At 40.6% G+C, this 26,990-nt stretch overlaps 1 protein-coding gene across 3 annotated transcripts in view; it reads left to right on the top strand.

Moving 5' to 3' along the window:
- NPNT (nephronectin) overlaps positions 1-26,133 on the top strand; it is a 133,690-nt gene extending 107,557 nt beyond the window's left edge. For all 3 annotated transcript variants that reach the window (XM_056566068.1, XM_056566048.1, XM_056566059.1), the window contains 4 exons: positions 7,509-7,595; positions 8,890-8,988; positions 15,515-15,774; positions 21,588-26,133. In XM_056566068.1, the coding sequence (XP_056422043.1) occupies positions 7,509-7,595; positions 8,890-8,988; positions 15,515-15,774; positions 21,588-21,680 (539 nt within the window). In that variant the 3' untranslated portion in view covers positions 21,681-26,133. The remainder of the gene's footprint in view (positions 1-7,508; positions 7,596-8,889; positions 8,989-15,514; positions 15,775-21,587) is intronic.
- The last annotated feature ends 857 nt before the right edge of the window (positions 26,134-26,990 follow it).

Below are 26,990 nucleotides of genomic sequence, written 5' to 3'. Positions count from 1 at the left end.
TATCTAGAACTGCTTGTTGACTGTGATCTTCATACAAGGTGCTGTTCTGTTGTTATCATTGAAAATTATTGAATATAGTTTCTAAAAAGAACATTTCTGACCAATGGAAATCTGTTCCAATAGTCAGAATACTCATTGTTCATGGTTTAGCATTTACTTTGTTATCATCTGCAGAAAACACAATGTGTGTTCTACCAGCAGAAGAAAAAAAAAGAAAAGAAATTTTGAAAGAAAATGTTTACATTTCTGAACATATACAGTTACTTTTCCCATTACTAGTAATATTTTTTTTAATTTTTTTTATTTCTACTCCGAAGTCATTGGATGCTGTAAAATGCATATCGATTTCATGGGTAATGTAGTACGGAACATAGAGAGGTGCTCATATGCATTTTTATTATGGGGGTTTATTCATACACTGGAATAGTAAACTCTTATCCAGCATCAATGTAGTTTACAGTTGTGTTCAAAAGTTTGCATACCTTGCATGGCCCATGGCCAGTGACCAGCGGTGGCTGCTGTTTCTGGATGGGATAGTCCAGTGACACCCCTAGGGACTGCCGCCGACACATTAATGTATCGTGACATCCAGTTTGAAAAGCTCTGCACTGGAGGGTCAACTTGACCTTGTACTTTAGAGTCAATGTCATGCTGGAAATTCCAAGAGTGTCCCATGTGCTGCTTTTATGCAGAAGAATACTGTATTCTCTGATAACATCATCTTACCATCAATTTTAACAAGATTCTCCATGCCTTTAGTGCTCAAACACCCCCAAAACATCAGTGACCACCATCATTCCTCACAATGGATATGATATATTTTTTGCTATATGCTGTAGCATGCAGGGCCGCCATCAGGGGGGTACATACAGTACTCCAGTAAGGGGCCCCGTCTCCCAGGGGGGCCCGGGCCCATGCTGCACCCCCCTGCAGCAGCCCCAGTAGGAATACTGCTGTTTAAGCAGCAGCCTCCTGCTTTCACTGGCAGCTGCAAAATACTTCCTGCCATCTGTCCTCTCCTCCCTGGATAAGGCTCTTACAGAGGACAGCAGCACAATGGAGTGATAACTGCCGAACATCGGGCTGTGTATGGGAGGCAGAGGACCTTTGGTGATGTCATTACCATGTGATCAGTCACATGGGTGTGAGGAGCCTGACTACTATGCAATGGAGGCCCAGGAAGAAGTTCCTGTATAGGGGAATGTGTATCATGTGAAGGTAACCTATACTACATACTCACACACAAATTACTATGTCTGTGTTTTCCAAACAGTGTGACTCCAGCTGTTACAAAACTACAACTCCCAGTATGCCCAGAAAGCCAACAGCTGGAGATACATTGTTTGGAAAACACTGCACTATATAATTCCCACACACTGCATTTAGTCCACAATTGCTAATTTTTTGTAATTTCATATACCATAAATAATAAATAAAAAGCGATTGAAAAGTCGCATCAAAACAAAAAATGGTACCAGTAAAAACTACAGATCAAAGCGCAAAATATGAGCCCTCACACATCCCAGTATATGGAAAAATGCTAAAGTTATAGGGGTCAGAAGAGGATGATTTTAAGTATACTACTTTTTGTATAAACGGAAGCCCCCAAAAGTTGCAAAATGGCGTTTTTTTTTTTACTGTGTATTTCATGGTAGCATGATTGATGCCATTACAAAGTAAAATTGGTGGCACAAAAAGCAACAAGCCTCATATAGGTGTGAAAGTTGAAAATTAAAAGTATTATGGCTTTAATACACAAGTGGTATAAATATCATGGTCGGCGCTGTCACAATCATGACTGAGCCCCCTGTGACCGCCCACCACTGCTGCCACAATATCTGGCTGATCTGCCGGCAACTGTAACTGTAAGGGTAAAACTCCAAAACAAAGTACCTACACAAAACAAAAAAAGTGTCCACATATCGCTAAAAGATCATTTTGTTAACACCAACCAAATTAAAAACATGTATATGAGGCATCAGGAGAAAACCACAAGTAAGCACAGAGGCCACAACACACATGAAATTCAGAGATAATGGGGGAGATTTATCAAATCCTGTGAGGTAAAGTGGAGCAGTTGCCCATAGCAACCAGATTGTTCCTTTTTTTTTTTTTTTTTTTTTTTTTAAAGGCATCTGAAAAATTAAAGAAGCGATCAACAACTACTCCACTTTCCCTCTGCACAGGATCTGATAATTCTTCCCCATTATCTCTGAATAAAGTGGCAGGGGGGATCGGGGGGGGGGGAATAAAGTGGCAGGGGGATCAGGGGGGGGGAATAAAGTTGCAGGGGGATCAGAGGGGGGATAAAGTGGCAGGGGGGATCAGAGGGGGGGATAAAGTGGCAGGGGGATCAGAGGGGGGGGGATAAAGTGGGAGGGGAATCAGAGGGGGGGGGATAAAGTGGCAGGGGGGATCAGAGGGGGGGATAAAGTGGCAGGGGGGATCAGAGTGAGGATAAAGTGGCAGGGGGGATCAGAGGGGGGGATAAAGTGGCAGGGGGTGGGATCAGAGGGGGGAATAATGCGGCAGGGGGGATCAGAGAGTGGAAATAAAGTGGCATGGGGAGGATCAGGGGGGTGACAAATGATATAGCACAGTGGGGAGTGGTTGAAATGGCACAGGAGGTTGATCAAGGGGGAGAATGCATGGGGGTAGCAGCCCAATTTGTAATGCTGATACTGGTATCATGTTATACGTCGTAGGACGCACAACGCGATATGTGCAATTGGCGGTACTGTGAGGGGTGTCCAGGGGGCCCAGGCCTGAGCTGTGTAAGGGGCCCCAAAATTTCCGATGGCAGTCCTGGTAGCATGTTTGTAGTAAAGGCTTCTTTCTGACATTTCAACCATGTATTTTATGTTTGTACAAGTATCTTTGTGCGATTTGAAACAATTAAAGTGTCTTTTTCCAGAGCAGCCTGTATTTCTCCTAAGAGGTTTTCAAATTTTGAGCACAACTGTTTAAAGGAGATGTTCATGGAGTTTCATGCATAAGGAGATAAGTTTCAGATCACAGGGGGTACAACTGTTGGAACCCCCCACGATCCCTTGCATGGGCCCTCTGCTCTCCCCAGGAACGGAGTGTCACAATCCCCTTACGAAATGGCATATATCTCCATGGAAGAGCTGGAGTTAGCCAAACATCTCTCCCATAGAGATATATGGACAGGGCATTTCAGCATTTTGTCTTATTCTACTGATCTTGTAACTAAGTTTAGATTAATATTTATATACTTTAGGCAAAAGTCTTATATTCATAACTTTTTAGTAGGGGAGTGGGCATGTAACATCTCCTTCAACTTTAAACAAAAATATTTTTTGTTGTTGCACAGTAACTGCTTGTTACATCTATATGCGCAGTCCAACTGATTCCAAATCCAACTAGCTTTCTGCATATTTTCTGCAGTTGATTTTGTTACGCATTGACTTCAGTGGGAAGGAAAATACTCACCAGCAAGTACACACGTGTGACATCTTACTGCCTAATACTATTGAAAGAATCTGATAAATATTCTGGTTAATGTTGATGTTAAAACTATATACTAAATAAAAGAAAACCGCCTGTTGTGTGGAAAACTTCAATGTGATGCAGTATAGTGCACATTAAAGGGCATAGTTATCAGCAGCTTCATGTTTTCCTGTTATAGGTTCAAGGCTGATCTAAATCAATGTGTTTGGTATTTGGACAGCAGAGGGGAACATTGATTCCTTGTCAGCAAGTGCAATATTTCATGCTGGTAGAATGAGTAATTCTTTGTTCCCACATTTGTTCTTAATGTCGTGTCACCAGATCTGCCAACGACATGAAGGATGGCTTCAGAGATTTTCGACCAGTTTTGTATACACATCTTTATTTCTTAGGAATTGTTTCCATTGAGAAGGGAAAGAAACATCATCAAAACCCTCCTACAGAATGCAGCATAGGTGATCATATGTGCAGCTTTAGGATTATGTGTGCAACGTCTCATATAGAAGATATTCCCAGAAATATGATCATAAGAGGTAGAAAAATGTAGACTGCATTGTGATTCCAAATAACTTGCTATGTATTTGTGTACTCAGAAACAACTATGCAGTCTGTATTCTTGACACTGGCAAAATAGAGAGATTAGTCTACAAGAACACTATGTTCCAGATCACATTATCATTTTCTACTAGTCACATCCTCATTCTTCTGTAACTTCTAAATCTCACATCACTTAAGGGGCCTTGTCTTTGATGTCACACCAATACCAGGGGCTTGCTAGGCTGCAGAACCAGACTTAACCTATAGCAGCCAGCTTCCTGGGGTCCTAAAAATGGCTTCCCACATTTAGACACCTCAAGGTCTGAAAGGGGTACTGAAGTGTTAATTTTCCTTGACCATTGATAGACTGAGCAGCATTAGGAACCGGTCTTATTCCTGCTGCCAGGACTCAATATGTCACACTATCGCTCAGCCTTTAATTGGCTGAAGTGGGACACCTCTACGGTCAGCGATTACCTAAGCTGCAGTCTGACACATCAATCCAGGCAACCAGGTAGAGAATCGCAGCAGAAGCTGGGGAAGCCATACTGGAGGCATCAGGGGACTTCCAGATTTTTTTGTTTTAATGCCAGCAGCCTAGGCAGGTTTTTAAAGAAAAATCTAATGCGGAGTACCTCTTTAATGGCAAAGCAAAAAAAAAGGTCCACCAGCAAATTCACAAGAAATACATTTAAGCTCATATTATTTCAGAAATAATGAGTAATCACTCACCAGATAGATTGTTGCAGATAGGAGCGGTAGTGGTTGAGCAACTACTCACTTAGGATGATAGCAAATAAAAGGAGTAGTAGTAATAACAAACTGATTTATGCAAACCACTAACATGCAAGAACCACATATGCTAGCCAACACAATCATATACAGAAAAGACAGACAAGAACAAGCTCACAGCAGGCAAAATATAACAAAGTAGGAGCAAGATGCTCCAAATATATCGGGTAAGAGTAGGTGTCTTAATACATTTTGATCACTTTTGACTGTGTGACACATTCTACCAGCTACCAGCTACCAATGGCCATAGATGTCTACTATAATTTACCCCCAGGGTTGTGGCATGAATTATGGGTTCATAAGTTCCTTTTAGTGGAAGGCACTTGGCCATTTTGAGTCTGTTACATTTTAAATGGCTGCTTAGAATTTTGAAGACTATTAAGTGTATTCAGGTTTCTGATACATAAATCCTTCACTGTTTTAAGGCTGGGTTCACACTGCATAAACTTTGGCAAGTATTGTATTTTACTTAGCGATTTGTCGCAAAACCGCTGCTGAAATCTGCAAAATGTGGCCGCATTTCACGGGAACAACCGCGTGCAAAATTCAATACGTATGCTGTTATAACCACGCCTAATTCTAAGAGAATCACTTCCAGTAACAATTGAAATATTTGTCTGTATTGAGGAAATGGTTAAAAGAAAAAAAAATTAAATGTCACCTATTCACTGGTATTTACACATAGAAGGTGCGAGTCTCTCTGTACCATTCTTGCATTCATTCCTTTAATAGGATTAATTGCTGCATTTTTTAAAGAGAAAACTATATAATAGAGATTAGTGTAAGCGTATTGTATTGGCTCTGAAAGCCGGTCAGCCTATGCACCTGCAGGTGGAACATACTACATGGTGCTCACCAGACCTCCCAGATTAAATGGAACCCATCTGAAATGCCAGATTTTAGAATTCTTTCTTAAGCATACAGTGTCAATGAAATGAGGAGTCTTCTTATGCAGGATTAAGTGCTATGTATAGTGAAATAAGAGGTCCAAGATTAAGTAACATGAAACACAATGCAGTCGAAATAGTTTAGATAGTTTAGCTTCTTATAGGACTCTAGTAACAACCTTCTAATCGTTCTCACATTTCACACTGTTGATAAAGAAATAATGAAAACATAATTTTCTTATTAATTACTTCTCAGATCCAAAATTCTCTCTAGTGAATTAAGTAACGCTATTTTAGGCCATTATTTAACATGTATATATATACTTGTATATGTTCATCAGACTTCTAATTTTCAGTTGTCCCTGAGGTAGTGGCTGGAGCCTAGCCTCCATGATGTCTTTTACACATTGCGCACACAGAAGGGAAGAACTTGCTCTTCTATGTCTCTATACATACACTAAGAAGCAGTAGCATCATGGAGGACCCCTTTAAATGTTATTTAGAAATATATTTATATATATATATATATATATATATATATATATATATATATATATTAGCCCTCATTTACTAATGTCAACCCGACTCTTTTTGTCGGGTTGTGCGACCAAATTTGTGTTGCATAGCCCATGCGACACAAATTTGGTCGCACAACCTGACAAAATATATCATCACTCAGAGTGTTTTTTAAACCCGCAAAAATGGGCGTGGTTATTAAAAAGAGGGGCGTGTTCCCAACAAAAAAGAAAAAACATTCGGAGTATGATGAAAAACTCACAGGAAAACCTGTGAATTTTCCTTCACCAAAACCTTACAGCTCTGAGCTGTCGGGAAATGACTCAAAACTGAATAAATCCTACCCCCATCATGGAACAGGGTCTGTTCCATGTTGGGGGTAGTAGTAAAGGGGCAAAGGGGTTCTGAGACCCGATCCGATCAAAAGTTATTAAGCAGGGGAGCGGGCGGCATGGTCCGCTCCCCAGCATTGTACAATGTATTTTACTTTCATTTTCAAGTTCTCAAATAGAAGAGCTGCGGTGGGGAAAGATATATAGAATCGCTGGGGGAATGTATATTTAGTCCTTTAAAATAATTAATCAAGCGCAAAAATAATACAAAACAGAAGCACAACCAGGGATTGTATTTTATATCTGTGTAGATGTTCTACTTTTATATTGGGGTATACAGAGCATGATCCACTTTATTCATTAAACTCTATCACCCCCTGGGACTTTGTCCCTATCTCTTAGGGACATTTCCACCTAAGGAATTATAAAGTGCTCTGTTTAATTCCTCCTCTCTGTCTCCAATCCTAACAATTGCCAGCTTCCAATGTAACACAATTACATGTGCAAAATTTACTTTTCATTCAACTACCATGAGAGCATCATATTTGTAAATCTTTTCTGCGGAAATAACTGAGGAATATTTGGACACAATAAAGGGCCCTTGTATTTTATATGTAAATAATATGGTAAACAATACAATACTTTACTCTATGTTGAGGACTGGGTCATGTCATTGCATGTTTACTTAAAGGGAAAGCAATATACTTAAAAAGTTCCCCCAAAAAGTAACCACAGTGGCCATGGGATGTTAAAACCTCAGTTTGTCTCATTCACGTGATGTAGTGAACTTTGATGTAGGTCCTGTTAGTGGAGTAATTCATGCAATTGATCTAACTGCAATCTGAGGTCTTCTGGAATATGGCGTGGGTCTTGTGATAAAAGTATCCACTATCCTATTTAATTTTTAGAGTCCGATATAGGCTCATTTGTCTAACGGAGTAGTGAATTATAAAAACATCTCTTTATATTACAGTTCCAAAGCATGAAAATAATATCTTTTTCAACTTTGATGTGGAGAGGGGGCTGAGTGCTGATGAATATGAAGAAAATGATGACCCAGGTAAGAATTTCTAACCACATGAAAATATTTTTCATCAATCTATTCTGTGTGTTGAAGTCAGGTAATGAATCTATTTACTTATCTAAGTGTCAGGATGATACAGGCCTTTGTATCTTCCTTGTGACCCCCACATTCTATGAAAGTGCCACATTCTATTAACTCACAGGTTCATTTTTTACGTATGTTAAGCCCATGAGCATATAACCAGAACAGGAGTATGACTCTTTCCAAAAAAAAGATTGGACATTCTTGTTTAAGTAAATAGAAATATGGAGTTACACATTGTTGCACTCAATCCATCCTTGATAATGCAGAATCTTACAAAACCAGAAGTATGTCTGATGGAGATTAGAAGAATATTCATCGGACAAAAGCAGTAATGACATGTATAATACATGTTCTTTTTCTTAGATGTGGACGTTTTGTATTTGGGTTGAACGTCTTTCAGGAAATTTTAACTTTTACTTTTGAATACTCCTCTAAAGATCTTGCCTCTGTCAGTGACTCTGGATTAATGGACTTCACAGTGCATACATATTCTACAATATCTTACTTACTACTCTTACATTATCTGTAAGGGTGGCATTACCTATTTACCAAGCAAATTAACTGTGACTGACATCTCAGTATAGCTGTTTTAGTCTTAAGTTGCTATGTATAATTTTATCACGTCGTAGAGCTGAGTTTGCAGTTTGACAAGATGTCTTGTGATATCAGAACGTGCAGGGTGAGTAGCGCTAATCACTGCATGTATGTCAGTTGTGCATCTCCCAAATATAGCACCGTCTGCCTATGACAAATGCCACTTGATGATAGCCATAATACATAGACTGCTTTTACAGCATGGAAATGGATCTCCAATTCAACAGTCTAAGGCTGCATTCACACTACGCTTGCAGCCTCTGGCTGGAAAATTTCGAAACCGGGAGCTCCCGCATCCCAGTCGCACTGGCGCCGAAACCCATTGACTTTAATGAGCTGACTTGAGTCAGACAGTGACTCCGATCGGCTCATTTTTACCCCATATCCAGTTTTGTGACTAGATCTAAAACCGTGATATACTACAGTTTTATGTCCGGTCACAAAACTGGATACGGGGCAAAATGAGCCGATCGGAGTCACTGTCTGACTCCAGTCAGCTCATTAAAGTCAATGGGTTTCGGCGCCAGTCCGACTGGGATGCGGGAGCTATCTTACGGGTTTGACTATCTTTACTTAATCTGTTTACCAGTGACATTTCCTTCTTAGCTTCAAGCCTTTGAACTTAAAACCCTATGAACTTGCTATTTTACAGGAGATATCGTCCATAGCTGTAACTTTGACAATGGATTGTGTGGTTGGATAAGAGACAGAAACAATGATTTACATTGGGAACTGGTCAAAGATGACTCAGGTAAATTGATGTCACATTGCTTAGCGGATTTATCATTATGAAGTTACCATATCATGTAGACAGCATTAATATCAATCAGTTAGAAAAATCTGTTCAGCATATTTACTAGGAGATTGCTAGCAAGCTATACCATTGCTTTATAGACAATACGTATTATTAAAGATGCATTTCAGGTACAATATTGTCTCTCTAACACAAAAGAGGGTTGGCACCCAAAAAAATCATAATAGAAAGATGTCTATTTTTAGATTAGCTACAAAAGACTGCAGGTACAGTATCCCCTCATTTTATTCTTCCTTTTAGAATTGTGTTCGCAGTAATGGAAATTCTTATTGCTGTTCATTTTAAAGGGGTACTCCGGTGGAATTTTTTTTTTTTTTTTTAATCAACTGGTGCCAGAAAGTTAAACAGATTTGTAAATTACTTCTATTAAAAAAATCTTTATCCTTCCAGTACTTATTAGCTGCTATATACTACAGAGAAAGTGCTTTTCTTTTTGGATTTCTTTTTTGTCTTGTCCATAGTGCTCTCTGCTAACACCTCTGTCCATATCAGGAACTGTCCAGAACAGGAGCAAATCCCCAAAGCGAACCTATGCTGCTCTGGACAGTACCTGATACAGACAGAGGTGTCAGCAAAGAGCACAGTGGACAGAAAAAAAAAGAAATCCAAAAACAAAAGAACTTTCTCTGTAATATACAGCCACTAATAATTACTTGAAGGATAAAGATTTTTTTTATTAGAAGTTATTTACAAATATGTTTAACTTTCTGGCACCATTTGATTAAAAAAATAAAAATTAAGTTTTTCACTGGAGTATCCTTTAATACGCCTGCAGTGACAAAAAAAAAGTGATGTAATACTCTTTGGGCAGAGTATTGGTTCCTTTTTTTATGGCTGTACTATATGTCCCAAGCCCTCTTGCATAGATCCATAGTTTCTAATTCATGTGCTGAGGAGGTTACACAGGACATTTGCAGGCAAATTGGGATTAATGGCTCAATTAATAAAAATGTTTTGGTTGTAGCAATAGATACTGTACAGTAAAAATTAACAGTATGAATGACTTTTGATGTGTTTTGGGAGTAAATGCCTTGGAAGAACATTTATTTTAGAGACAACTCGACAGGACACCTGTAGAGGTTTTGTAGAGTCAGTGCTTTAGGAGTCAAAGCTACAGCATTTTGGTGGCACGAGGATAAACCGCACAACATCAATGTTATGTTTTAATGTAATGGCTGCTTTCCGTATATGTGAATATCTATAAGTGTCCAAATAATTTGTGCTGGAAGATAAAAAAAAAAAGCATTCCGAAAAGAGATACCATGTAAAGGTATGGTTAAGAAGCTATTATGAAGGCTTTTTGGTGAGTGCGCAGTATAGATACATTGTAAGTGTCTCACATTTGACAGTTACAGAATAGCGATTTTTAACCTAAAGTTCAGAAAACATATTATGCATTATAAAGACATTTAGAGTTGCCCTCTGCTGTCTCCTCTCCACAAAAGTATTATGCATGGCTCCCTCATAAATCAAAAATGTCAGAGAGAGAAGGTATAGTCGGCACTACCTTAAAGCCCCTTGCTTGAAGTGCAGTAAGGTCCTGGCAACAGCTGTAGGTCCTCCTGTGATGCTCAGCTTGGAATGTAGACAAGTCCAACAGATCGGCAGGAGATAACCGAAAAGCTGCAGCTCACTGGTAGGTTGCAAAACAGACTTCTTTATTCTTTAGAACATGATGCGGGTACAAACATGTCACGGAGGGATAGATGCTTCAGAGCTTCATTCAGCGGACAACAGGTAACGCCTTTCCACACAACACGTGTGCTTCTACAGACCTGCCCACTTCCTGCACATCGGCACTGAAGTACTCGCCCCCAGTGACGTGTGCAGGACAGGTGAATTACAATTAAAACTCAGACATGAAAAAGATAGTGACAAAACTAAAATCAGAAAAAAATGCTAAAATCAACCTTGTCATTAATTCATAGCACAACTTGGGCTCTAGTTTTCAGGATAAGGTAGGCTTCTCGCTGTAACTTTCTATGTCTGTCTTCTCTGTTGTCACTAGTAACGCATTCTAATCCTAGACAGTGTAAACCTGAGGTATCACTATTATGTCGTATTCTTACATGGTTCAGGGATCTAGGTGAACCCTTACCAGATCTCACAGACCAATTATGCTCTCCGAATATGGTTAAACAGGGGTTTGATTGTAAAAAAAAAAAAAACAGCTACATAAGATGACATAATCAATAAACTTAGATCTACAACATATGAAATCAGTAATTTTAAAGTCTACCCCTCCTAAAGTAATACTCTTACATGGATAGAAACTTGAGCACCAGTTGCAATTACCGCACTTGTGGTTACCGCTGGGTCTGCACTTAGACAGCAGTTCTCTGACTTGGGTCATGAAGGAGGTACAAGAGGTTATTTATCCAACAGATGCTCCCAACTTGTTGAAGGCTGAAAATTATGCCCTTCAGTGGTTTAAATCACAACAGGGCATCATAGAAAAAAAAAGCAGATAAGGGAGCGGCAATACCATCCTCATGACAGAAGAATATTTCAAAAGGGAGGCTTTGCGCCAACTAGGCGATCAATCTACTTATCTTAAGTTACATGAAAATCCCACTCCCAAATTTAAGTCCAGTTTGCCGACCCAGGCCAAATTTCCGGGATGATATTTTTTACCCAAAATACATAAGACCTTAGAGTCCCCCTGGGGAGACCCATTGTTTCTGGGGTTGGGTCGGTAACAGAATCTCTCTCAAGGTACATAGATTGGCTCCTCTGCCCTTCCTTAATTAAGGATACCAATGAATTTTGGTCTGGAGGGATTACACTGGCAGGAAGGCTTTCCCCTTGCGTCAGTGGACGTAGAAAGCCTCTACACCAGAATCCCCCAGGCGAAGGGTACAGAGTGTATTAGGCATCTTCTTCTAAAATGGACATGGATAAGGATTTCATAGACTTTATTAGTGATACCCTCCACTTTGTGTTAAGCCATAATACCTTTGTTTTTGACGATACCTGGTATGCCCAGGTAAATGGGACGGCGATGGGCACGCCAGTGGCGTGCATGTTTGCCAACCTTTACCTGGCTGCCTTTGAGCAGCGATTCGTCTTTTCATCCTCCGATCCCTATTTGAGGCACCTACAGTGTATTTTCAGGTATGTGGACGATATCTTCATCCTCTGGACTGGTACGGTCCAGGAGTTTGAGGTTTTTGTCCCATACCTGAACACCCCAAATGACGTTAACATGCGATTTACCCATAAGATTGATAGTCACACTCTGGACTTTTTAGACATACAAGTGTTTATAGAAGATGGACACCTACATACAAAGGGCTTTAGGAAGCCAACAGTGTCCAATACACTGCTGCACCATGAAAGCTACCATCCTTAACACACTAAAAGGGCTATCCCTTATAGCCAATTTTTAAGATTAAGACGAATTAACAGTGATGATGGCATCTTCATGGAGCAGTCTCTTGAACCTGTAGAACGCCTTAAATTAAGAGGTTATCCTGAGGATCTCATTCTTCAGGCCCTGACCAAAACAAGAGACCAGAATCATTCTGATCTATTATTTAAGAAAAGGCAGAAAACCTATAGAGAAGGTACCCTTTCATGCTCTCTTCTTGAGAAGGAACAGGAGAGCCCCCAAGATACCTTAGATAAGGGTGAAGAGCGCTTTTGTTTCTCCTTTAAATTTAGCCCTGTTGCAAATACCATTAAGAAGGCAATTTTAAAGAACTGTCCTCTGATTAAAAAAGATCCTACTATAGGTCTCGTTCGGTTGAAGAGACCTATAATTACCTTTAGAAAAAGCAAACGTTTGAAAGACAAAATGATCCGGAGCAGATTTAAGACTACCACGTCAGAGAACTGGCTGTCTAAGTGCAGACCCAGCGGTAACCACAAGTGCGGTAATTGCAACTGGTGTTCAAGTTTCTATCCGTGTAAGAGTACCCGCATCATGTTCTAAAGAATAAAGAAGTCTGTTTTGCAATCTACCGGTGAGCTGCCGCTTTTCTGTTCTCTGCTGCCGATACACCTCATAAATCATATACTAATCATGTTATGAGGAAATTATTTATGACAAGTTCCCAATTTCCATTTCATTATATTTGAAGCAGCATACTTAATTTACAGATAACACTGAAGTTAATGAACTTAATAAAGACTAGTGCATTGTTAATGGAAAAGCTAGCATAAGTCACAGACTCCATTTAGGTTCCAGATGAAAATGGGCAACCTGTGGGTATTGGGTTTTTTCTTTATTTATTTATTTATCTTGAATTGCTAAGGGATTAATTTGTCTATTCCCTACAGTAAATAATAACAATAACATTGGCACAGCACCACCATATTCACTATTATTTGGCAGTATCACTTACTGAAATTGGCATATCACTTAGGTAGGTTAGAAGAAATGAAAGAATTCCAGAATTTGAATTTTTCAGTTTCAGTAAGCGAGGTGATGTTAAAAAAAGCAGAGGCAGTCGCTGGTGTATTATTGGAGTGCTGAGGTGATGTTACAGGAAGAGGTATACAACTGGTAGAGATGGTACTGAAAACCAAATCTGCTGTGCGTCCAATAGGGGCTGTGTAGAAAGATAAGATGGTCCAAGATTGATCATTGAGGAACCCCAACAGCAAGGCAAGGAGGTCAGGGTCTGAATGTTCAGTACCTGACCAATTGTAAGCAGAGCAGGAGAAAAAGGCAGCTGATCAAGACAAACACATATACTTACATTGTAAGGTTGTCTTACTTAACACGTTTTTTTCCTAGCTAGTTCTGCCTGAACACTCAGACCCCGACCGATCAAAATTTTTGATATGTCTTTACAACAAATCAAAAGTTGTTTTTTTTTTAAATGACAGTGCTTATTCCCGCAGCGTGTCTTCCCCCATGAAATGACCTATGCATGCCTAGAAATTATGGCAGCCCCATAATAAAGTATTAAAGAATAAATAAATAAACGCGGAAAAGAATATGTTTCTGTATTTGGCTGTTATCAAGAAAAAGATCTAGGTGACACATTTATTTTAAAAGAGAATGTAAAGACACCAGGAACATAAAAGCCGGTCAGCAGAAAAAGACCACCTGGTCCATCTCATTTGCCCTTATATTATTTCCTTTTTATTCCTATCTTAGTGTAGATATGTTTGTTTTTTTCAAAGAAGAAATAGAGATTAAATATTTTAGTCAGGGAAGTACTGACAGCCAGGGAGAGAGAATTGACAAAAAGTAAGGGAACATGATCACTAATACAGGTAGCAGGGGGTGAAGAAGAGAGACTTCTGTTAGTTGGTCAGATGCAGAGAGTGACCAAGAGGAAATGTTTTTTGGGGACTAGAAGATCATTTTATGCTGAATGTTGTCAGTCTTACAGAGATCTGTGATAGTAAGGTCGAGAAAGTTGTGTTCAGAAATCAGGAAAGGAAAGTTAAATGGCTTGTTCGGTACAAAAATTGTTGGCATACAAATGACCCTTCTGCCCAGTCCCGGCTGAGCAGCACTTCCTGCTTTCATCATGATAGAAATGCCTGCCTGCTCAGCATAAACTAGGGAAGATATTAGCAAAAGATTGGGTTGTTAATGTCACCCATAATGTAATTCAGTGTTAAAAGGAAATAAGGAAATCAGGCTGTAGGGGCGAGCCTAGGAGTGGTAGACAACCAGCACAGCCAGACAACCAGGAGAATGGCCAGGTGGATATGATAGTGTGAACCTCAAAGAAGAGCAATGTGAATAAGGTTACCTAAGAAATGACCTGAAAAGTACTATGCTTATGAATGTATCCCAAATGTTAAGGGTTTCTTTGTAAGGCACGCATAAAGTTTGCTGGAGTATAGCAGTTCCTTCCTGGTTCAGTTCTGGTATAATTCTGATTAGTCCCCATATAATACTACACTTATGGAAAATGCACAGAAATTTTGCAGGTCACATATGACCACTTGTCTTAAATATGTACTGCTTAGATACATTTTGACATCACCTAATTAGTGCTACCGCATGGGAGGTGAATGTAAGCAAATGTGGATCGGAAAGAGAGTTGTCTATAAGCACAGCAGGGAGGAAGGAAGTTATTAGGGATGTTGCCATTAGGGTTCAAAGGAGGATACAGACATAACGGTAAAGGGCTATTCCAGCCCCATATTGGCTGAGCAGTCAGTTCTAGTGCGCACATCGCATGCCAGGAACCAGGAAGCAGCAGTAAGTGGTGGAAACTGGTTAGTATTGGGACCATGAATCGTCGAGCATGGTTTCTTAATTATTTTTATAGAACCCTACACACATTAAATAGAATGCCCCTTTAAGAAGTGATACATAGGTCAATGCTTGAGCTATGCTGGGGTCTGTGGAGTTGAAATAACATAAAAGACAGAAAAAGTAATGAATAGATAATGGTATAAAGTATAAAGTGTATTTCAATAGACACGTTTAATTTACTGTTCGCCAGTGAAAGTTAATGTCATTGTACATCACAATTATCATTACTCTGTTTAGGGGGACAATATTTGACAGTCATGGAACCCAAGGCAACCTCTGGGAAGGTAGCACGGCTGGTCCTTCCACTTGGACACCTTTCATATTCTGGAGACCTCTGCTTGTCATTTAGACGCTTAGTGTCTGGATCGAATTCTGCTAAACTCCAAGTCTTTGTAAGAAGATCAGGTGTTCATGGTCGTGCTGTTTGGGGAAAAAATGGAAGTAATCATGCATGGGGCGAAACATACATTACTTTGCCTGGTGCAGGAGTCAGAAGTGTAAGTAGACCAGTGTTGTTATTGCTACTTTTGTCTGCATGTTTTATTCCTAAGAGTCCATATATTTTATACCAGTCTTTCATAAAAACTTGAATTTGTTACTACCACAGTCAAATATTCAGGAGTCTCTAAGGTCTGAGACGTAATGATACATGATGAAAGCACACTTAAGAAAGATAAGTATTGTCTCTTGAAATATGAGGGATCAGTTAAAAAGTATTGCAGCATATGAAAAATAAAAACAGACAAAAGCGCAAAAAAGACGTGCCGTTACTCTGGTGGAATGGAGGTTACCAATAGCAACAGGATGAATTCTGCTCACCTGGTGGTGTTATGCTAAGAGCAAAACAGTTATTGTAGCTTGTATACCCAGTTCTAGGGTGGAAGGTCGGGTTGCAGCCTGGATCGTGCCCGTCACTGGTAGATTCAGGAACGGTCGGAGAAGTAACCGCAATCAGCAGAGGGAAGATGATCCTCCTGGCGCTCACCCGATGATTGTCACCCGATGGTTGTATATAAACCGATACGGACAATGAAAATAAAATGAAATGTATCCTTTATTCTTAGGGCTGTGGACTATGCGTTTCGAGGGGTGGGACCCCCTCTTCGTCAAAAAAAAAAAAAAAAACATGCACTCACTTATTACTTACATCATTGCGATATATTTTCTCTTATATCCCCCACCGATTTCTCCAGTGGACTCTATATACATCTGTCCATGCCTCCTTCCCTCACTTATGTATTGCTCGCATGCACTGCTCACCATCATAAACCACCCAAAGTCACCTCATTCCATGGTACAGCACAGAAGTCACTTCATCACTTCACCCAGCCATCTGCTCTCCCTTTTCTTTCTTCTGCTTTTAGCTGCTGGGGACAATACCTGGCCCACCTTTCACGAATATTTGCTCTACACTACCTGCCTCTTGCGGAACCACTACAAACTAACTGCGCTCTTCTAAACTCTCGATCTGTGTGCAATAAGCTCACCCAGATTCATGACTTATTTCTCACTAATTCTCTTAATCTGCTGGCTTTCACAGAAACATGGATACAACCTTCTGACACTGCTTCTCTCGCTGCTTTATCTTATGGTGACCTTCACTTTTCCCATACCCCTAGATCTGACACCAGGCATGGTGGAGGAGTTGGGGTGCTTCTAGCCCCACAATGCACTTTTCAAGTCATCCCCCCATTACCCTCACTCACATTTCCCTCTTTTGAGGTCCACACCCTCAGGCTCTTCCGCCCATTGTCTCTCAGAGTGGTGGTTATCTATCGTCCTCCTGGTTCTCCCCAAATGTTCCTGGATCATTTTGCCACCTTGCTCCCTCACTTTCTTTCCTCAGAAACACCTACACTCATCATGGGTGATTTTAATATCCCCATTGATACCCCAATCTCCTCTTCTGCCTCTCGGCTTCTGTCTCTAACCTCCTCCTTTGCCCTTTCACAGCTTACTGACTCTCCCACACACAAATATGGGAATACACTGGACTTGATCTTCTCTAGACTTTGCTCTGTCTCTAAATTCACTAATTCTCCTTTTGAGCTCTCTGACCACAACCTTCTCTCTTTCTCTATCAGTAACTCCTATCCTCTTCCAGACACTCCAACCTTGTACACTTACAGAAACCTGCGTGCCATAAACACTAGTCAATTTATAGACATTCTACAATCTTCACTATCACCAATCTCTTCTCTCTCCTGCCCTAATCTAGCAGCCAAACATTACCATTACACCCTAAAGTCTACCCTGGATCAAATGGCACCCTCTAAAACACGAACCTCCCGACACAGACGGCAGCAACCCTGGCACATGCTAACAACCCGCTTTCTCAGGCGATGCTCTAGGTGTGCTGAACGTCTGTGGAGGAAAACTAAGACTTCTTCAGACTATCTGCACTATAAATTCATGCTTAAATCCTATTACTTCATCTCGCCAAACAAACATATTTTACCTCCCTCATCTTCTCTGTATATCAACCCAAAACGCCTTTTTGACACGTTCAACTCTCTCCTTCGGCCTAAAGTACAGACCCCAATCACTTATCTCTGTACTGAAGACCTGGCCAAATACTTCAAAACTAAAATCGATGACATTCGTGATGAAATCCTCTCCCAGTCCCCTAAAAGTTCTGATCCAATTCCCAGCCACGTCTCCTCTTCATCACTCTCAGTTTTTGAGCCTGTAACGGAGGATGAGGTTTCCAGGCTCCTCTCCTGCTCCCGCCCCACTACCTGCTCTAGTGACTCCATGCCTTCACACCTCATCCAGTCTCTCCCTCCTGCTATCAGCTGTCACCTAACTAAAATCTTTAACCTCTCCCTCTCTTCTGGGGTCTTTCCCTCCTCCTTCAAACACTCTATCATAACCCCACTATTGAAAAAAACATCTTTGGACCCGTCCTGTGCAGCCAACTATCGACCCGTCTCAAATCTCCCCTTTATCTCCAAACTCTTGGAAAGCTTAGTCTACTCCCGCCTTATCCGCTATCTCTCCGAGAACTCTCTCCTTGACCCCTTACAGTCTGGTTTCCGCTCCCTTCACTCCACAGAAACGGCCCTAACCAAAGTCACTAACGATCTTCTGACGGCCAAATCAAATGGCAATTTCTCTTTACTGATTCTCTTGGACCTGTCTGCGGCTTTTGACACCGTGGATCACCAACTACTCCTCAGTAGTCTCCGCTCCATCGGTCTCAAGGACTCTGCTCTCGCCTGGTTTTCCTCTTATCTCTTTGGCCGCTTTTTTAGCGTCTCGTTTTCTGGCTCTACTTCTTCTCCTCTTCCCCTTGCTGTCGGGGTTCCCCAGGGATCGGTCCTGGGTCCTCTACTCTTTTCACTCTACACATCCCCCATTGGAAAAACAATCAGTAGATTTGGTTTCCAGTACCACCTCTACGCTGATGACATCCAACTATATACCTCCTCCGCCAACATCACCCCTGCACTCCTACAGAATACCAGTGACTGTCTCTCTGCCGTCTCAGACATCATGTCCTCTTTATATCTGAAACTAAATCTTTCTAAAACAGAACTTCTTGTCTTTTCTCCATCAACTGATACTGTACCTAACCCTGGCATTTCCATCTCGGTATGTGGTATTACCATAACTCCCAGGCAGCAGGCTTGCTGTGGAGTTATACTTGACTCTGATCTGTCTTTCACTCCCCATATTCAGTCTCTTTCATGTTCTTGTCAGCTGCATCTCAAAAACATTTCAAGAATCCGCCTGTTTCTCACTACTGAAACTGCTAAAACTCTCATTATTGCTTTGATTCACTCCCGCCTCGACTACTGTAACTCTTTACTAATAGGCCTTCCTTTCTCCAAACTCTCTCCTCTCCAGTCCATCCTTAATGCCGCAGCCAGACTCATCTTCCTCTCCAGCCGCTACACCGACGCCTCCTCCCTGTGCCAGTCACTACACTGGTTACCAATTCAGTCCAGAATACAGTACAAAATCCTCAGTCTCACACACAAAGCTCTCCACAATGCTGCACCTCCCTACATCTCCTCTCTCATCTCTGTCTACCATCCTACACGTTCTCTCCAATCTGCTAATGACCTCACACTAACATCTTCTATAATCCGAACTTCTCACTCCCGTCTCCAAGACTTCACTCGTGCTGCACCGGTTCTCTGGAATGCTATCCTCAGACTCAACAACAACATCCATAGTTTCAAACGTGACCTAAAAACACATCTCTTCAGACAGAACTATAACAGTCTCTAATTGGCCTCAACATATCTTCATCATATCCCCAACATATCCCCAACATATCCTCAACATATCCCCAACATATCCCCAACATATCCTCAACATATCCTCAACATATCCCCAACATATCCCCACACCTCTTGTTTGAATAGTTATTGTGTAATTTTATGTCTGATACTTGTCTTTGTTTGTACCCTATAATTGTAAGCGCTGCGGAATCTGTAGGCGCTATATAAATAAATAAATAAACCATCGGGTGACAATCATCGGGTGAGCGCCAGGAGGATCATCTTCCCTTATGACAGATAAGGAAATACCATGAATTTCTCTATGCAGAAACAATAATAAATCTGTTATTTATTCTCACCTGCTTTAACCATTATATATCCTAATGGGGGGTTCTCTGTGTTTGGTTATTCTACCATATAAGTGCCTATAAAAAATTTTTTTTTGAAAACATTTAAATAATATATATATATATATATTTTTTTTTATAATAAACCAAAATCAAAATCCTTATTAGAAAATTTTTAATGCAAATGTTATGTCTCAGACTAGAGATTCAAGTCTTTTAGCCACAATCTGATTGCACTAGCTAAACTATGGTGCAGCATCTAAGGCATTCCCTGGTTTCACGCTTTATCTTCTGTTTTGACATGTGAACTTCAGTGCGGAAATTCTGCAGTCATAGTCTCCTGAGTGGTCTTGGAAAAGCAGTCCAGAGGTCACTAGTGGACTGTGTTGGGAAACAGGAGTATTGTGGCCCAGAACTATACATTGAACGATCACTGAATTAGGTACACCTACTCCATAATGGGTTTGTCCACTTTTTTGATGCTATGATGCAGATATAAAGGGAAAGATTTAACAAGGTAACGACTATTCTCCTTACTCAACTGAACATAGGCCTGCTGAAGAAGCTCTGTCAGTTTCAGCTCTTTCGGGCATATCCCAAACATCTTCAATGGGGTTACAGTTTGAGGGCCAAGACAGTTTGGAGAATTCATTGTCATAGTCCTTCAATTACTTCCTAGTGATCGGAGACCAATGACACAGAGCACTGTCTTGTGGAAAGATGATTCCATGACACCTTCACCAGCCTGTTTAACCCCAATGGTGCACCCATGGGATATGGCTTCATGCTGTTTATGCCAAATCCAGACCCAGCCATTTGTATGGTTCAGCAGGAAACCTGACTCGTCACTGCAGATGACCATCTGCCAAGAGTCTAAGGTCCATTAAAGGGGTAAAAAACAAAACAAAAAGTGAATAAAGATCATTTAACCCCTTCCCTAATAAAAGTTAAAATCACCCCATTTTCCCATATAAAAAAAAAAAACTGTGTAAATAAAAATAAACATATGTGATATCGCCACGTGTCACAGCTGTCACGCCCCCTCCCATAGGCTTGCATTGAGGGGCGGAGCGTGAAGTCACACGGGGGCGGAGGCGTGATGTCACACGCTGCCTGCCCCATGGTCGCCAATAATCAGACCCGGAGCGAACATGCTACGGGGACTGATTTTAACTGGGGTTAGGCATCTTATCCTTTAAGGGGTTAAATAGAAGTGATTTACAAATCTGTTTAACTTTCTGTTACCACTTGATTAAAAAAATAAAATGTTTTCCACTGGAGTACCCCTTTAAAATATTTCCTTGGCCCACTAGACCACAGTAGATGTAAGGTATTCTGCATGGTTATTGGTCCATCACTGAGGAATTAAATGTGCAACCCAATGCTCGCCTCTTAGAACAATTGCACATGTCCTATCACTATGTGATCATCTGTCAAAGATTTGTCAAATAATCAATTCAATTGACTGCAGGGCAGAAGAGAGGTCAACACATTGGGGGAGATTTGGTGGAGATCAAAACCTGTGCAGAGGAAAAGTTCTGTTGCTTAAAGCAAAGCCTGAAAAGCTCTGCTCTAGTGTAGCTAAAATACAAGTAAATAGCCTTACTAAAATGATATAACCATATTGTAAATACCTTTCCTATGCAGATCTACGGTATATGTTTCCATGGTTTCAGACTACAACTACATCTGCCTCTTGCTAACCTACTGTCTGTGTTTTGTTTTCTTTTACAGATTGTCTTTAAAGCAGAACGAGGTAAAGATGGCTCCGGACATGTCGGTCTTGATGATGTCAGTTTGAAGAAAGGGCACTGTTCTAATGCTTAAAACTCCTTATAGTTATAACTACACTGTGTGACAACCCACCATGCCAGATGGGCAGGAAAACTTGTTGTGGGACTGCAAGACAACAAATTCACAAAAATAACAGAGCCGAGAACTCCTGCATTCTCTCCTCATAAGATGACAACGGGCACGAGAACTTTCTCCCACAAATCTGTTTCCAGACAATATTTGCTTTCTAAAACTCTTTACTCACTACCAAAGAACTTTACCTAAGGAAATGACTTGATGAAAATCAAGAGGAACAAGTCTGGTCTGGCGCAGAGTTAATTCTTGAAATACATGTGCTCCAGCTTCTGAGAGTTGAGAAAACTCTGCCGTTAAATAACTTTTGCCAATTCAAACTCTACTAATAGTGGAGCTAAAAGCTTTGTAAATGCGTATTGTGTACCTATGTATTTATCGGAAGATTGGAAATCCACAAACTTTTATAATGGGTATAGCATCTTATTTAATTATGTCGAATAGCTCTTAAGGTCAAATGCCTAGTCACATCCCGAATCCTTGTAAAGGACACATAAATGGTGCTCTACAGCAGGCTTTGTCTGCCTCATGACATAGTTTGAAGTTTATATGAAAGTAAATATATTAATGTTGTTCTTTTAGCATGAGATATGTACATTCTTACCTACAAAGTGTTTAAATGATATTTTTGTATCATGTATAATGATGAGTCAGTGTTGTAATTGTTTTCTATTACCTTTACTTTAGAGACAGTTAGGCTTTTTTGATGCAAGATGATGTTAAACTCCATTGTACAGTCATGGCCATAAATGTTGGCACCCCTGAAATTGTGTATTGGAACTAAACCAAAAAAGGGAGGGAAAAAAGCACATAATGTCACACCAAACTCCAAAAATGGGCTAGACAAAATTATTGGCACCCCTAACTTAATATTTGGTTGCACACCCTTTGGGAAAAATTACTGAAATCAGTCGCTTCCTATAACCATCAATAAGCTACTTACACCTCTCAGCCGGAATGTTGGACCCAAAATCCATTTGTAATCCATAGATTTCATGATGCCTTGCACACATTTAAGGCACCCAGTGCAAGAGGCAGCAAAACAACCCCAAAACATTATTGAACCTCCACCATATTTTACTGTAGGTACTGTGTTCTTTTCTTTGTAGGCCTCATTCCGTTTTCGGTAAACAGGAGAATGATGTGCCTTACCAAAAAGCTCTATCTTGGTCTCATCTGTCCACAAGACGTCTTCCCAGAAGGATTTTGGCTTACTCAAGTTCATTTTGGCAAAATGTAGTCTTGCTTTTTTATGTCTGTGTCAGCAGTGGGGTCCTCCTGGGTCTCCTGCCATAGCGTTTCATTTCATTTAAATGTTGACGGATAGTTCGTCCTGACACTGATGCTCCCTGAGCCTGCAGGACAGCTTGAATATCTTTGGAACTTGTTTGGGGCTGCTTATCCACCATCCAGACTATCCTGCTTTGACATCTTTCATCAATTTTTCTCTTCCGTCCATGGCCAGGGAGATTAGCTACAATGCCATGGGTTGCAAACTTCTTGATAATGTTGTGCACTGTGGACAAGGCAAATCTAGATCTCTGGAGATGGACTTGTAACCTTGAGATTGTTTATATTTTTCCACAAATTTGGTTCTCAAGTCCTCAGATAGTTCTCTTCTCTTTCTTTTGTCCATGCTTAGTGTGGCACACACAGATACACAATGCAAAGACTAAGTGAACTTCTTTCCTTTTTATCTGCTCTCAGGTGTGATTTTTATACTGCCCACGCCTGTTACTTGCCCCAGGTGAGTTTAAAGGAGCATCACATGCTTGAAACAATCTTATTTTTCCACAATTTTGAAAGGGTGACAATCATTTTGTCCAGCCCATTTGTGGAGTTTGATGTAACCTTATGTCCAATTAGCTTTTTTCCTCCCTTTTTTTTTTTTTATTCCAATACACACAAAGGGAATAAACATGTGTATAGCAAAACATGTGTTAGTGCAATCCTTTTCTGAGAAATACTAAATTTTTTGGAAAAATTTCAGGGGTGCCAACATTTACGGCCATGACTGTATATGGACATTATCTTTTTATGTTATTAAGAGTTTGTGGCTGCAATGTACTTATGCACATTGATCAGCCATTACATTAAAACCACATGCTTACTATTGTGTAGGTCCCACTTGTGCCACCAAAACGGCTCTGTGCCACCAATCAAGGCATGCAATTTACAAAGGGAATTTGTCAGCTACAATTCACATTCCTAACTGTTGACACTGTTAGATGGATTTTAGGACAAGTAGACACCTTTCATGTTCTTCTATAACACAGAAATATGCTTTTATTCTTTGGTGCACAAAGTCAAAGAGGCATTCCCAAGCTCCTGAAGTGCTGAGGACTGAAACACTCCTTGCTTCCCTCCCATCCCTATCCCTGCTTCTTTGCAGTCCACTGGAAGGTGTGCTCTGATTGTAAACCTCACACCTGCACATAAAGTGCATGCACAGTGCGAGAACAGGATTTGGGAAGAGTGCTTGATGCTGGAAGCTCAGCCCTAGGTTTTCAGCCCTCAGCACTTCAGGGGCTGTGGACCACTCTTTGCACCAAATAATAAAAACATTTTTCTATGTTATGGAAGAACAGACAGATTTATTTAAGGCATTGTGTATCTCCTTGTCCTAACTGCTATCTATCAGTATCAGCAGTGTGAAGCGTGAATTATAGAGAGATTCCCTATAAAGGTGTTCTGGAGCATCTGGCACCGAAATGTTAGCAGCACATCCTTTAAAGAGTACCTGTCACCAAATAAACCTTTTAATATAGTGTTCCTTGTGTAATTAGCAGACACTTTCCCATTCACTTGCTTTTAATATTATCAACATAAATATGTTTAAAATGTAATAGAAAAAATGGCCGATAGGTGGCTCTGTTCTGTTCCCTGCCACAATTAATACAGTGAATTTGGTCTCCTCCCAGCCTGGCAGGAGGCCAAACTCAAGAAGTTCTTTTCTGCACTGAGCTTGATTGACAGATGCACAGAGCCTCATTGAAAGCTGCATAGAGCCTCACTGAAAGATACACAGACTGAAAGCTGCTGCACAGAGCTTGAGGTCTTCTATTCATCACAATGCTGCAACCATGTGAAGGCAGAAGTATTCCCCCAGCAGGCTTCAGTGATGTCATGCCTGCTGGGAAACGCAAATTTTCTCCTGCTGGGAGATTGCACTAGGTGAGCAAGAATAAAGGTAATATACACAGCTTTTTAAAGCTCTGAAATTATTTTTAAGGGTGGGAGGGGTGTTATGAGTAGTTAGGGAACATAGCCAGAGTTAGTTTAGAACAGTTTGTTTGGTGACAGCTACTTTTTAAGTCCTGTAAGTTGCAAGGTGAAGCCTTTATTAATCAGAATTATTTTTCTAGCACTTCCCACACGTGTTTATTTGGATACAGATCAAGAGAATGTGGATGCCAAATGAACAATACCCATTACCCATGCCATTGCTGAGGAACATTTGCAGCTTGGCAGGGCACATTATTCTGCAGAAGAGGCCACTGCCATTAGCAAATGAAGTTATGTACTTAGTCCGCACTAATATTTACATAGTTGTCAGTTTATCACATATCATACCACATGTAAGACAGGGGCCAAGGTTTCCCAGCAGAACATTAGCTGTGCCATCTCTGGCTTCTTCACAAATGATCCTGGTGCCATCTATTCCCCTGTTAAGCAATGCACACACAACTGGCTATCCATGTACAATGATTCATCAGACCAGGACACCTTCTTCCATGCTGAAGTTCTGATGCTTGTGTACTCATTGTAGGCACTTTTGGTGGTAGACAGGGTCGAGAATAAAACCTAGGACTAGTCTGTGCCTACACAGCTTTATACCCAGTAAACTCAATGCACTATGAGAGAGATTTATCAAAACCTGTGTAGAGGAAGAGTGGTGTAGTTCAACCAATCAGATTGCTTCTTTCATTCTTCACAGGTCTCTTTAAAAATGTAGAAGCAATCTGTTTGGTTGCCATGGGCAACTGCACCACTTCCTCTGCACACTTTTTGATAAATCTCCCCCTATGTATTTAGACTCTTTTTTTTACAGTAGCTCCTCTGTACGATCAGGCTTAATGGGCTAGCCTTCGTGGTACTAACCACAGCATACCTGCAACACCCCGCAAGACCTGTGGGGAGATGCTTTGAACTGGTCACATAGCCATCACAGTGTGGCCCTTATTAAAGTTGCTCAAATCCTTACACTTACCTATTTTTCCTACATATCAACATCAAGAACTGACTTTTCTTTACTGCCCAATACCCTTTGACATATGTCATTCTGACCAAATAGTTACTCATTTTAACAGTGGTTTTAAAATTCTGGCAGATTAATGTATATGTATACATCAACATTGTTTAAAATATTTTCAAGACAATTAAAGCTATTTTGACCACAGGGTCTGTGTCATAACTGATGTGGCCTGACAATCATTTACTGATATGTGACATCTTCTAGTCACATTTGCAGTAGCAAACATTTCTAAGACGTGCCTTTTGATTTTATTCTTAGTTTATTTTTAATAATCAAGTAGGCCATTTAGTGAAGTATAAGTGTTTAAGAGTCCTTTTTGTAATATAAAGAAACAACAATGTTATCCCAGCTGTTTATTCCCATAGGTGTTCAGGTCAATACTGACCATAGCAGCAGGGGTTGTCTATCTTTATTTAAAAAAAAATGTAAAGGCCTAAAATGCATTACAACAACAAACTGTTACTGTCCTCTTCCTCTGTTCCTGTGCTGATCCCCTGTTTTTCCTTCGGTCTGCGCTCTGGTGTTACTGTAGCAGCAGATGTCATGTCACTCAGCAGTCTAGGCAGTCATGCTCTATATTCTTGGAGTGGGTGAGCAGTTATGCCAGTAGTATGGAGCGTAACCGACTGCTGATTGGCTGCTTCTGCCGTAACACCAGAGCACCGACTGGAGGCAGAATAGAAGATCATCAAGGGAACAGAGGAGGAGGTTAGTAACAGTTTGTTACTTTAATGCATTTGGGACCTTTACATTTTATCTATTTAAAGGTATGTTCACACTGAGGAATTGGTGCGGACTTGTGCGTCAGAAACCAGCAGTGTGAATGCCTAACATTAGTGTAAATGAGAATTCCGCAGACCCATTCACACTGCAGAATTTTAGGCTGTCGAGAATTCTGCCGCTGAAATTGATCCATGGAAAGAATGAATTGAGTTGTAGTTTTGCAACAGCTGGAGGCACCCTGGTTCGTTGGGAAACAAACACTGGGTTAGCGCTAGTATAAAACACGTATCTAA

This window comes from Hyla sarda, chromosome 1, assembly GCF_029499605.1.
Source record: "Hyla sarda isolate aHylSar1 chromosome 1, aHylSar1.hap1, whole genome shotgun sequence".
In the NCBI taxonomy this organism is placed as follows: domain Eukaryota; kingdom Metazoa; phylum Chordata; class Amphibia; order Anura; family Hylidae; genus Hyla; species Hyla sarda.
This window is presented reverse-complemented; position numbering and strand designations above follow the sequence as displayed.